General features: G+C 42.9%; 2 protein-coding genes across 2 annotated transcripts; one reads left to right on the top strand and one right to left on the bottom strand.

Moving 5' to 3' along the window:
* The first annotated feature begins 1,544 nt into the window (after positions 1–1,544).
* Positions 1,545–4,188, top strand: LOC308401385 (ceramide synthase-like). Its single transcript, XM_080889587.1, has 5 exons — positions 1,545–1,798; positions 2,215–2,298; positions 2,396–2,615; positions 2,687–2,782; positions 3,287–4,188. The coding sequence occupies exons 1-5, from the start codon at positions 1,677–1,679 to the stop codon at positions 3,560–3,562; spliced, it is 798 nt and encodes a 265-aa protein (XP_080745713.1). The 5' UTR covers positions 1,545–1,676; the 3' UTR covers positions 3,563–4,188.
* A 150-nt stretch (positions 4,189–4,338) lies between these two features.
* Positions 4,339–11,622, bottom strand: gemin4 (gem (nuclear organelle) associated protein 4). Its single transcript, XM_080889586.1, has 6 exons — positions 11,412–11,622; positions 8,828–10,816; positions 7,206–7,362; positions 6,834–7,098; positions 4,818–5,507; positions 4,339–4,613 (listed from the first exon to the last, which is right to left on the bottom strand). Exons 1-6 carry the CDS (start codon positions 11,419–11,421, stop codon positions 4,380–4,382), a joined length of 3,345 nt encoding a protein of 1,114 aa, XP_080745712.1. The 5' UTR covers positions 11,422–11,622; the 3' UTR covers positions 4,339–4,379.
* Between the last annotated feature and the right edge of the window lie 1,101 nt (positions 11,623–12,723).

Genomic DNA, 12,723 nt, shown 5'->3' with positions numbered 1-12,723 from the left:
TATGAGCAAACACTTTGGCGAAAGTGGAAAGGAAAAACTCCCTTTCAACAGAAAGAAACCTCTGGGAGAACCAGGCTCAGGGAGGGGCGGCCATCTGCCGTGAACGGTTGGGGTGAGAGGAGGAACACAGAATAGAAGACATGCTATGGATGAGAGCCAGAGATTACTAAAAAGTTTTAAAACTTTGTACAACTATTAAAACATAGTGAGTGAGATAGATGACTGAAGAAGAAATACTCAATGCATCATGGGAATCCCCCAGCAGCCTATGCCTATTGCAGCATAACTAAGGGAGGATTCAGAGTCACCTGATCCAGCCCAAACTATATGCTTTAGCAAAAAGGAAAGTTTTAAGCCTAATCTTAAAAGTAGAGATAGTGTCTGTCTCCTGAATCCAAACTGGAAGCTGGTTCCACAGAAGAGGGGCCTGAAAACTGAAGGCTCTGCGGCCACGCGGTCAAACATAATCAACACAACTGGAAATAATGCTTGATGTAGGAGATTAGCAAGTTGCCAGTTTGCACTATTTCTAAGCTTTAGGTCAAAGACTGCTGCCCCGAGGTCACAAAGAAACTCCAAACCATTGTTGCAGCAGTTCTCTGGGCACTTATTGGGCACTTAATTTGAAGTATGTAGCTTTCATTAGCTACATGCTTTCATTTTAATTGGCAAGAGGAAATCAAGAAGATCATTAACTGAATCTTCTGTCAAATCTGTTAAATTAATACTCAGAATTTTGCTGACTTTTCATTAAAATATGGTTTTAAATAAGCTTTTCTTCCCTTGGAAGTTATATTTCTGTCAGCATCTTTGCTGGTACAGGATTCTTCTGTACTGTAGGTTCCAGTCCAGGGTCCTTTCAGTACCATGTCTCTCTCTGTTATAATGCCTCTGGAGAAAGGCTGGAGCCGCCTTGCATTCCTGCTCTGTGAGAACCAAGCACACTTTCCTGCTTGCTGCCTGTAAATATATGACACGCTGGTTCTACTATATGTTGGTATCGCAGACTGCATACTGGAAACTGTTTAAGCCCCTGTGTTTTATTTCATTTGTAATTTTTCAATGAGTAATTTAATCTAAATGGACATGAATCCATAATATTGTTAAACGAAGACTTATCTTAGACTGGACTGACATGTCCCGTTATTGGTAAGTCACTGTCATTACGACATTTTCTTATAATTTTATTAAAACATAGAATTTCCTAAAACTTTCTCTTTAAAAAATAAATACATAATATAATCCTGTAGTACTGAATCACCATTACCTTCCCACGTGCATTTCTTTTTCAATGAAAAATGTGAAAAGGACATTATAAAAATAATAATACAAGTACAGATGGGTAGTATTTTTTAATAATTTTAAATATCATTAGCTTTTAAATATTATACATATTTCAATCACCAAAGAAGAGAAGAAACGTATTGAAACAGATTCGAATAAAGTAGACTGAGAAATTCAAAGGTAGTTTAAAGTCAAGGATTTCTATTGGTTTAAAGCTCTTCTCCTACAGCCAATCATAGCCCTCTAAATAAAGGTTGACGGAAGTTCAACAAACCATCAGAGAAGCTAGTTGCCGTTAGCTTACTGAAATACGATGGTGTCCCTACGGCAGGTGTTGGTATGTAGACTGTGTTAAAACGGTTACGGGGACCAGGAGGAGGCCGGCTAACATAATGCTTTCTGCTCTGGTCTGTGGCGCTCTGGTGTTCCCTGGACTTTTCTGCAGCTCCAGAAAAGTCCTTAAATCCACTTTCACACAGTGGAGCGACGCTGACGTGGTTTGTGTCAGTGAGAGGTCAGCATCCACACGGGTCACCTCATCAGACTACGTTAACACAAACGCCAGTTTAATGTTGTGTTGTTTATCTGTCTCGTTACACACACTGCGGAGATTTGCTTCCTTTGTCACATTACTAACAGGAAAGAGCAGCTAAATTCGGCACATATATAACAAACCATAGAGGCGTTTTTGACGTAAGGAATCCTCTGATTCCCGTTAAATATAAGCTTGACTTAGATTTTAGAATTTGACATAATAATTTGGTTATGTGTTTGTAGGATATGTGCCGAAGGCACCACATTACACGCCTGTGAGGGTTTGAATATTCATTGCGTGTGCAGTGGGGACTATTAAAAAGCCAGACAACAAATAAACGTGCATGTATTCCAGTGCAGTTCTGTCTACCCAAACCGTTGCTTTGCTTACTTTAGGCTGGTTTCTGCCATACATGCTTCTCTGGCTACTGCAGCTGGAGTCACAGTCATGACATCCTGCAGGGACGTCATGGCTGACAGGTTAGTGTTTCATAGTTTGTTGCACATGAAGACATGAGTTATCATTAGATTGTCAGTTTGTTAGTTCAGTGAAAGTGTTTCCTGTCTCTCTTCACAGTCACTGGCTGGTGAACGCGTTTGTATTGTTTGGAGTGCCCTACATGGTCTTTGACATCTATGCCATGTATCTGAGCCACTACCATACTCAGAAGCTCAAAGGTCATTCCAGCTCATACAGCGGCCACTCTCTTCAGACAGTGAAGGCTTTTCTCATCAAGGACTCCATGTTGGTTCTTCATCATATGGCCTTGCTTCTCATTTTCATGCCCATCACTCTGGTGAGAACACTGAGGAGTCTCTTCCGCTTTGTGTGTTCAGGCTGACTTGCCACTAAATGTTTGATTTGCAGTTCTTCAGAAGAGGACTGGGGGACTTCTTCATCGGCTGCCTGTTCATCACAGAGTTCAGCACTCCTTTTGTCTCCATTGGAAAGATTCTCATCCAGGTAATGCATGGGATTTACCTTTAGAGGAAGGCTGACATCAAGAAATCCCACTAGTGGCAAGAAAAGGTCTGCTTAAAGGACAGCACAGAGGCTTCGATCTTGGCAGCACAGGAACAGGACCTAAGCTCCCGATCCATAGATCGAGGAGTCTCCCACAGCTGACAGGACCAGAGTGGCAGACTGTACAAAGACACCAGAGACTAGCCAAAACATATGGGTGTGAAAATCTGTCACACTAACAATTTCAGATCATCAAGCAAATTTACTGTTAGAGAAAGATAATTGATTTAAATACAAAATGCAGTTTTTAATGATGAACCTACCTGGTCCTGTGTTTTTATTGTGGGACCGTGTGCAGGGTTTATAATGGTCATGTACAAAAGATTGTGTTGTAGTACGACAAATGGCATAAATTCTTATCATGTTTGCATAAAAGTGTTTTGTGTTACGCACATGGATGTATTAGGGAAGTCCCCTCACCATCTTTCTGTGTTTCATATCCAGCTGGGTCTCGACAACACCAGACTCCACAGGATCAACGGCATCATTGTCTTGCTCAGCTTCTTCACATGTCGGATCCTGCTCTTCCCCTTCATGTATTGGATGTATGGCCGGCAATTTGGGATTCCTCTGCACAGAGTGGTCTTTCACCTGCCACTGCAATGCAACGTGGGTAACCTAGTGCTCCTGGCTCCACAGATCTACTGGTTTATACTTCTGTTGAGGAAAGCCAACAGACTGTACCTGAGGCAGAGGAAGGGGCTGGCCCGCAAAGACTGAAGACTCCATGATTTTCAAAAAAAACAAACAACACAAAACCCTCAGATTATTGCTACAGTTAATGAAAAAATAAGTTTATTATTTTCATAATAAACTTAAGTCAGATTTAACAGGAGAGAGTTGTTTAACTGTGACTCTATCACATAGTCTGTCAGCAGTGCTGTTTTCCTTTTGTCTGTTCAGCTTTTATATGTTAGAGCCTCAACAATGTTACCCAACTACACAGAATCTGTTTGTATAAATTAAAGTCACTTTAATGAATATAGGATGAAATAATAACACACTGATGATGACTGAGTGCCCCTGGTGTACAGTACACACATTTAGCTTACGTTTTCAAGCTGTCTACAATGTTAATGCAAATAAGAATAACTGCTCAACGTGTTGCAAAATATGATTTTAAGTTTGGTTTTTAATTCACAGAGAGTTCAAGCTTGTTACTTCTTAACTTGAGTTCAGTGTGACAGATTTCCTCCTTATTTCCATCTCCATGCTTTCATTCTTGCACCCTACATGAGTAGTTTTGTGTCCTGCCCTCACATACAGCAGGTCCGTGTCTCATTATATTAAAAATATATTTTCTATGACATCACATAGAGCCAAGAATAAAAAAATAAAGAAAACTATTTAGAGTCGTCTCCAGCCTGAGCTTCTGGCTCACAGGGATAACTTGTACATACACTGACATCATTAGCGGATTATTAGAGAGGTGCTCATATTAAACATGACCTTAACATTACACTGTTGTTAATCAGCAGGCATATTCAGGATTGAGTTTTTGGAAACTCAAAGTGCTCAGTGGGAAACAGCAGATAGATCAGTGTGTGCATAATGCTGCTGAGGACACGAGCTGAGCAATTTTCTGCTGCAGCACAGCCTTCATCTCCAGGTTCTCCAAGTTGTCTGAGATGGTAGAGAAGAAGTGGCGGGTGTTGTCGCACTCCAGTGGGGTGCAGCTGTTTGGGAAGGCGGCCATAATGGCCTCGTACTGACTGAGGATCTCCAGACTAGAGAGGAACAGAGGCTCACATTGGCCTCCTGGCATCATCACCTGAAGGGAAGACACATTTCACCAGTGAGCCTGTAGTCCTGACTCAGGAAAAGAACACACCGAGAGAACTTTGTAGCAGTCAAATACAATGGCATATAACACATGCTGATCCAAGTGCATTACTAAATTTGAGCAAACATGCTGCTTGGTTATAAGAGGAAAAAATTAGCCAATCAGAGACAGAATGGTGTAAAGAAGTCGTACCTGGACGTGCTGAACATGGCAGAAGAGCTGGCTCAGAACAAAAAGAACTTCCTGGCTTGGAGCAGTCTCCTTCTGTGAATCCTTTGATATCAGAGGAGTGTCTCTGGCTTCTTTGGACTTTGGACATATGAGAGTTGGATTTGAGTCTGTGGTTGCTGGCGTTTTAGGAGGAGTTGAAGCAGAAGCAGTAAAAGCACCAGATGAAGGAAGAGGCAGTTTGGCTCGTAGTGAATTCATCATGTCCCTCACAGCGTGGGCGTATAACCTGCCTACGTGTGCCCAGCCATTCGCCGACAGCCAGTCAGAGCAGCTGGAGCCGCAGAGTAGCTGCAGGACTCGAAGCAGGAGGACTGACAGGCGGAGTTCACATGAAAACTTCCTCAGGTCCAGTAGGGGCAGAAAGTCCACGTACTCCAGAGAGAAAGGCACGTGAAGGCGGCTGGATGTGATCAGCTCACGGAGGCCTCTCAGCAGCCTGCTCCACTGGGAGACGGAGCACCAGGGCAGCATCTGAGTCAGAGCCACTAGCAGGCCTTTGCTGAACATGCTGACGTGGTCAGGTTTGTGCTGGTCCAGAGTGAGACAGGACAGCATGGTGCTCTGCAGAGAGTCAGATATGGAGCAACACTCCATCCAGGCTAAAAGACCTGTGCCCAAACCGTACGAGGGAAGGTCCACACCCAACCATTCCTACAGGACAGACATAGTGTTCAATGCAAACAGAGCAAAAACAATCAGCTCTAGAGAAACCACACAAATAACAGTATCACATATTTTTTTTCTCAAAAAGTGAGCCTGTGAGCCAGATTTCAATGTTAAAATGCCCAAATTTACAGCATTAAAAATTTGGTTTACAGCCTGCTACAAAAATGGCTTAAAGGTCTACAGGCTGAGCAGCATCTGCTGATTGAAAGCCTAAAACTTGTACATTACGGTGGCCCGCAGAGGTCAAAGAACACCAGCAAATAGAAAAATCATTAAAAAAATGGAAGTGTTTTTGTGGACATAATAACAGATGGCTGTTTAACAGCTAATAGCAAACATGTACAGTATCTACAGTTTTATATGAATCTTGTGTTATCCTGCATCGTCTTCTCTGACGAGTCCTCTTCTTTTAAGCATGTCTCAGTGTGATCGTGTGCATGTTTTGGTTCTGGTCACTTCTCTAGCCGGTCCATCACATTATTGTGTCCTGATTAACACTTCAGTTGTGGTTTGTGTGCTTTTACGCGTTTTTCTATTTTCTGTTTTTTAAAAAAAAGTTTCAGTTAATTTGACCTTTCAGGGCTTTCGAGTTTTGATTTATCTGATCACAGAACAGTTTGGATCTATCGATCCATTTATGAGCTTTGCCTCAGAGAAGACGGCAGTGTTTCTGGATCATATTCACAAACAGTGATTTCTGGAAGCGTTCCTGATTTCTATGATGGAATCATGGCTGTTTTTTTTTTTAATCCATTGCTTTCTGAGGGCCTGTCCTCTGCCACAGAGATTTCTCCAGATGCTTTGAACTTTTTTGAAGTTATGTACCAGAGATGATGAGATACTCAAAATCTTTGCGATTACATTTCTTTGCAGACTGGTATATCTCTGCCCATCTTTTACTTCTGAGAAACACTGCCTCTCAAAGATGCTCTTTGTACTCTGTATTGTTACTGACTTGCTTCCAGTTAACCCAATTAGTTATCAGCCACTTGTTTTAGTAACACTGACTTTTCCAGTCTTTTAAGGCCTTGTCTTAAAGTTCTGCCTCCAAATTGAAAAGGAGATTTTTTTTCTTCTTCTTCTTTTTTTTTTTTTTTAAAAAAAAGGTACATTTTCTCAGTTTAAACATTTGACACGTTGAGTGTTGTACTTTGAATAAAATGAGGGTTTAAGATGTTTGCAAATAAATTCATTCTGTTTTATTTATGTTTTACCCAGACCTGGGTTTGCATTTTCACAGATTGGATGTTGATACTTGACACTGTTCTTCAAAGAAATTCAGGAGTAGGCGGGTTCCGCAGTAGGACATACCTGTTCAGGTAGATCACACACAGCAAGTAGAGAGGAGGGCACTTCATTTTTAAAGTGCTCCCCCCACACAGGGTTCAGCAGGAACTGAACCGTCCAGTCCAGCTCTTCCATCTTGTTGTGGAGCCAGAACAGCGCTCGGGACCAGCTGCTGGGGGCCGCTGCCACCTCCGCACCCACCACCTGCCCCAGAGTGGTCAGCACTGACAACAGCAGCTCCTTCATATCCATGGACCAGATGTGGTGGTCTGGTGGTTGCTCCCAACATCTAGGAGGGATCAGGTGGGTTTAAGTTGAAATCAAATGATGTTAAACGCTATAAAGGTTTAACAGCTCAGAAATAAAAAAGTGGAAAGCTTTACTTATGATACAAACCTGAGAGTCTGGTTGTGTAGCTGGGCCAGCATGTAGAGGAGGGGGAAAGGAGAGCAGTCGAACACCCAGTGAGGAGTGGTGGCTGCTTCCTGCACGTCCACAGACAAAGCAGTCTGAAGAAGCTGGATACTCAGCTCTGCATCCACAGAACAGTGAGCTGGCAGAACCACAGAATAACTATCAGTGACAAATAATTTACTTTACATCCCAATGCATTTATGTGACAGCCTTGGGTTATAGGTAGATTAGCCAAATGTAACTTAAAATGAATCTACAGCTGTGGTCAGAGGTTTCCATCCACTCATGTCAGGTTGATTTGGGTGACTTTTCATGATTTCCTTAACCTGTTTCTTTTCTAGGCTGGAATGCTTGTATAGCATCCATCTGTAATGACTTTAAAAAAAGAAAAAAATAGGGTGCATGTCTGAATGCAAGTTTGAATTTATTTTAGATTTTCTTTGATGCACACAGGGCCAAGATTTAACATACAGGCTCTCATATATACATGCACCTTACTAATATTTGATTAAATGTGCCTTTAACCACACTTTAACCAGATGCTTTTAGTAGTCATCTGCCTTAACTCTGGCTGCTATTTAAACACTCTTATTGGCAGAATTGGTATTTAATTTAAACACATTTCATTTAAATTGGTTGGTCATAGTGCACAACTTTTAAACAGGGTTCAGTTCAGAACTTTAGGAAGGTCATTCCAGATACTTAATGGAGCCAGCTTTCAGCAGCTAGACTCTGTGATCACCAGTTCAAACAACTGTATGTAAGAACAAGTACACTGTAATTGAACCGCTGTTCCAATTTCTGGAAAAGACAAACAGTCAATCTCAGATAAGATGAAAGTGGTTCAGGGACAACCCAGGGACCATCAAGCCTGCCTTTAACTGGAAACTTCTGGAACAGCAGCATCACTGTCCACAGTGAAGAGTTGTTGTTTTTTTTTTTTACATCGCCATGGACCAAGAAGGTGCCGATATAGAAGCCCCTGTTCCAAAATCGACATCTTCACACTTAACTGACACTTGCAGCTGCAGAGGCTTTCAAACCTAAGAATGCTGTACCTGCTGTCAAGCATGGTCGTGGTAGCATCATGCTCTGTGGCTCAAATCAACAGTCAGATGGTTGAAACGTGGATAAAGAAGGCTGACGTTACCGTAACCTTCTGGAATTCCCTTCCTAAAGCCCAGACCTCAACTCTAGTGGTCTATGCCTGGAAACCAATAATTTTGAATAACCTATCAATTCTGCCAAGAATTATGCCAGATGCTTATTGGTAACTACTAAAAGTGTCTGATGAAGATGCAACATGCTACGGTACACTTAACCTTTTCATTTAACATTTAGAATTTTGACCCTGTCAGGATCAGTGAAAATAAATTAAAACCTGTGAATCCAATTCTTGTTTGGGTTTTTTCAAAGTCATCACACATGTATGCTGTACAATCATTCCACCCTGGAAATGTTAAAAGCCCAGACGTGATGGAAGCACCACGTTTACCATGACATTCATATCCATGACGAGTGGATCTAAACTTTTGATCACAACTGTAAAATGCTAATAAAATAGCTAATGTAGGTTGTGGTAAACATAAACATGTGATATTCACCTGTAGCTGAGAGGTTAGGCAGGACAAAGGTTTTCACGACTTCCTGAGGTGACAGAACGCTTTCCCTCTTTCCTTCTCCCTCAGCTGAAGTGACGGGCTCCATGAGCAGACCCAGAAACTTGAGGAACTGTTCTTTTTCAGTTGCTAACAGTGACTTGGTCTGGATCATGTCCTGTAAACACTTGCAAAGTAAACTGCACACCACATTTTTCCTCCCTCCATCTCTTCTTCCCCTCTGCTCTCTGAGTCCTGGCAGCTGTTCCAGGATCTTAGCCATTAGAGAGAAAGCTCCTTTGTTGAAAACAGCCGAATGACAGCAGGACCTCAAAGTGGCTTTGGGGTTCTGAAAGGCCACTCTTGCAACTAGAGAGGCTGCCGTAGTCAGATTGCCCTGTGAAGCTCCCACTGAAGCTCCGCCCGCCCCCTGAATGATGCAGTTGAAGGCCATGTTGAGCTCCTGTTCAAACCCATCAGCTAGAGCAGCAGGTACAGAGCACTCGAAGAACCCCCTGCTGGATAATCTCAGCATGGCAGCCAACGCTTTGTTCTGGTCTTCTAATGTGAGTGTGGAGAAAATACCTGAAGTGATTTTCAGCAGTTTGTGACACTGCCTCACATTAGCGCTCTCACTATGGAGTCTGCTCATTAGGGTGGAGGCGAGGCTCATGAGGGTGCTGTGCTGCCGGAATGCCCCCTGGTTTTTTTCCAGGCAGTCGAGCCAGCGATCCGCACGTTCTGCCCATAATGGCTCGCTGGCAAACAACGCTGCAAAGTCCTCACAGTCTTCCAGGTGATGGGTGATGATGACAGCAGCAACCTCTGCGCTCACTTCAGGGCTGCTCTCTGCGGCAGGGAGGGACAGTGACTTCAGCACACCTCTGAGTGTATCATTCTCTCCTTCAAAGTCGTCACTACCAGCTCCGGGTGCTTCCTCTAGAGAAGCCAGGACCCTCTGGATGCTTTGTTCTAGCTGGAAAGCAGAGTAACTAGGGCTGGAGTGGTCACACTGACTGAGAACACCGCTTTGCCAAAACTGTGCAAGCTCTGTGATAATCCTCAGGGCTTCACTCAGCTTCATCTGCCGCAGATTAAACTGAGAAGGTGTGTGAGAAGCACGCAAGTCTTTCAGAGCTTCCTGAATCATTTCAGGACTCAGCTTCTCCATGTTCTCCTCCCTGGCTCGGAGGATTTTACACAAACAGTCCAACTTCTCTTTAGCTGGAAGCGCCACGTTTTGGTCTATCAGGAAGGTTGTGTAAAGAGCATCGAGGGAAATGGATAAGGCCTGAAAGCAGAGGTCAGGTGAGGATATGTGACCTTTCATGTCTTTGAGTGCGTAAAGAAGAATGTGCAGAATATCTGCTGAATTTGGCGTGTCTAACTTTAACCTCTTTGCAGCCTGAGGGGACAGACTGGAGGACTCAGAGGAGAGGCGAGCAAGCTGGCTGGCAAACATCTTCTCTATGCTCTCTTCTTCTCCAACCTCCTCTTCCACTCTGCCTTTCCACAGCTCCCACCAAACCTCCAGAAGGAGTCGGACATCGTCTTCCCCTATGGGATCGCTCCTCACATGTTCCACCAGCCTTTCCAGCTCAGCACAGATTTGAGCGTGAGGAAGATGCAGGAGGAAACTGGCAAAAACACCCGCAGCTGCTGCTGACTTCACCAGCTCCAGCAGGACGACACGGCTGACCTCAGGGAGGCTGTTTTGGAGAGAGAAGAAAGGGTTCTCCCTCCAAGCAAACTCAACGTTCTCCTCAGCCTCTCTGCACAGCAGCTTCAGCCACACAACACAAACCATCCTCTTTTTCCAGCTCTCAGCTGCTGGGTTGGGACAGTCACTGACTTCATCCTGTCTGCAGATTTCTTTGAGTGCTTCCAGGATCACATGTCCCACCCGGCTCCAGTCTGCTTTCTGAATGGTGGACAGAGATGAGGGGGAACACAGCTTATCAGCCAGGAGGAAAGCTCCCTGAAGCACTGTCGAGTCTGAAAGAACAAGAGAAAAGGCATCAAAACTCAAATTTGCCAGAGGAAATGGATTTTTTTCAAAATTTTTAACTGTCCTCTCGGCTCCTTAAATTAGCCTAAAATGGCAAAGCTGCGCAAAAAACAACACAGTTGATCTTAAGACCAAAAAATGCCACTTTGAAAATGGCTTTTGACTGGAGATAAGCTGAAGTTCAACTCTGGTTCATCTTAAGTTGACAGTGGAAGGAACATGGTCTGAAGCCTGAGCTCAGAGAGGTTACTTATATCTCATTATTTTAAATCGTGATCTTGTATATGAACATCCACACTCTGTAGAATAAGGTATTGGTGTCTATTTTTCAGTTCCACACAGAATGAATACAAGCTATATAAATATATATAGAAAAAAATGTCGCTGCTCTGTCATTCTCACACACATACAGCAGAGCGGTTAGAGAACAGCATTACCTCTTAAACTGCTAAAGCTGATACTGTTTAATTTTGTGGGGGTTGATTATGGCGAAAAATATCTGCACATGCAACATTAACTGTAGCAAAACAGAAATTGTGACTCGTGATTTCTGTATGGGAACGTGAGGAGTGTAACGGTTACCTTTGTTCATTATTAGTGCCAAAGCTGCAGAGTGGACCTGGATGCTGAGAAGCTAGTTTGCTAATTTTAGTTCCAACTATAAGCTGTACCACAGCTCTAATACTTTACATCAGAGTATAATGAAGTAGAGAGCAAACACGATACTACCTCCCAGCAAAGGTTTCTATCAGAGTGACACAAACTTCGTATAAAGCGCTTCCGCTGTTAGCGTCAGCGTGTGCAACCAGAGAGTATTCATGATCAAGAACTCCCACTCTGTGGATTTCCGGTTTCATAGAGGGCGCTCTAAGCATATGGCAGAATGAATAGAGCTCTATTCAGCCCCAGAATGTCATTTTTGTTGGGTAAACAATTTTGGTTATTGTTTTTTGTTTTGTTTTTAAATATTTTCCTTAATAGTTAATAGATGTAGCTTCATTTTCACATTTTTATGGTTTCCAACATTTCGGTGTAATACAAACAGCACCAAGAGCCGCATAATGCATCGACTACTTTACTTTCAGGCATGAAACACAGCCGCGGAAAACGTCTGACAGTAACTTCCTGACAGTGATCACCTTCGACCACCACTTTTTTTTTTCCTATTTCGTTTGGTTTCTTATTCAACCTTTTCAAGATGTTGTTGCACTAATGTTGTCTCCCAACGAGAGATTGTAATATGTGCATAAATTTAATTAAAGTACGAAAAAAAACAAAAAAAAACAAAAACCTTCGACCACCACAAGCAGCGTGTTCTCATATGCATGATAGGTTTTGTTGTGGTTTAACTACGCTCCCAATATCTAAATAACGTATGATGTAGATTATTAGACCTAAAATCGGGCATGGAGAAATAATTATTTGAGTGCTTTCGCTACATTCACAGCTATTATTTGAGGACTTTCAGGCGAACTAAATAGTGAAACGAGATTAACAGGAAGTGACATGACTCTCGTCCATCAGCTCTGGTGCCGGAAAGACTAGTAAGGCTGCTGTCGTCATGCCCTCACAGCGACATCTCAGGGCAAAGTCAATACTACGAGTTTTATATAAAGTCAAAAGCAAAAGCACCTGTTGCAAGCTGTTGACTCCTCATGAACTCCTGTGAACTATTTATTAAACTATGTGGTGCGGTGGTTCACATAGTCACATTACAGCAATCCTGAGTTCGAATCAAATATGGAGTACATTTGCCCCGTGACTCCAAGTACACCGGGTACCGCTCACAGTTTAGAGTCCGTTTGTGTGGTAATGGATAAAGTAAAATATGCACCTACCAGACAGACCTCTGGCCACGTGGCAGCTGGGATAGGCTGCAGCTACAATAATGTTA

Source organism: Rhamphochromis sp. 'chilingali' (genome assembly GCF_963969265.1).
Source record: "Rhamphochromis sp. 'chilingali' genome assembly, chromosome: 8".
In the NCBI taxonomy this organism is placed as follows: Eukaryota; Metazoa; Chordata; class Actinopteri; order Cichliformes; family Cichlidae; genus Rhamphochromis; species Rhamphochromis sp. 'chilingali'.
Note: the sequence above shows the minus strand (reverse complement) of the source record. Positions and strands in the feature narration are given on the sequence as shown.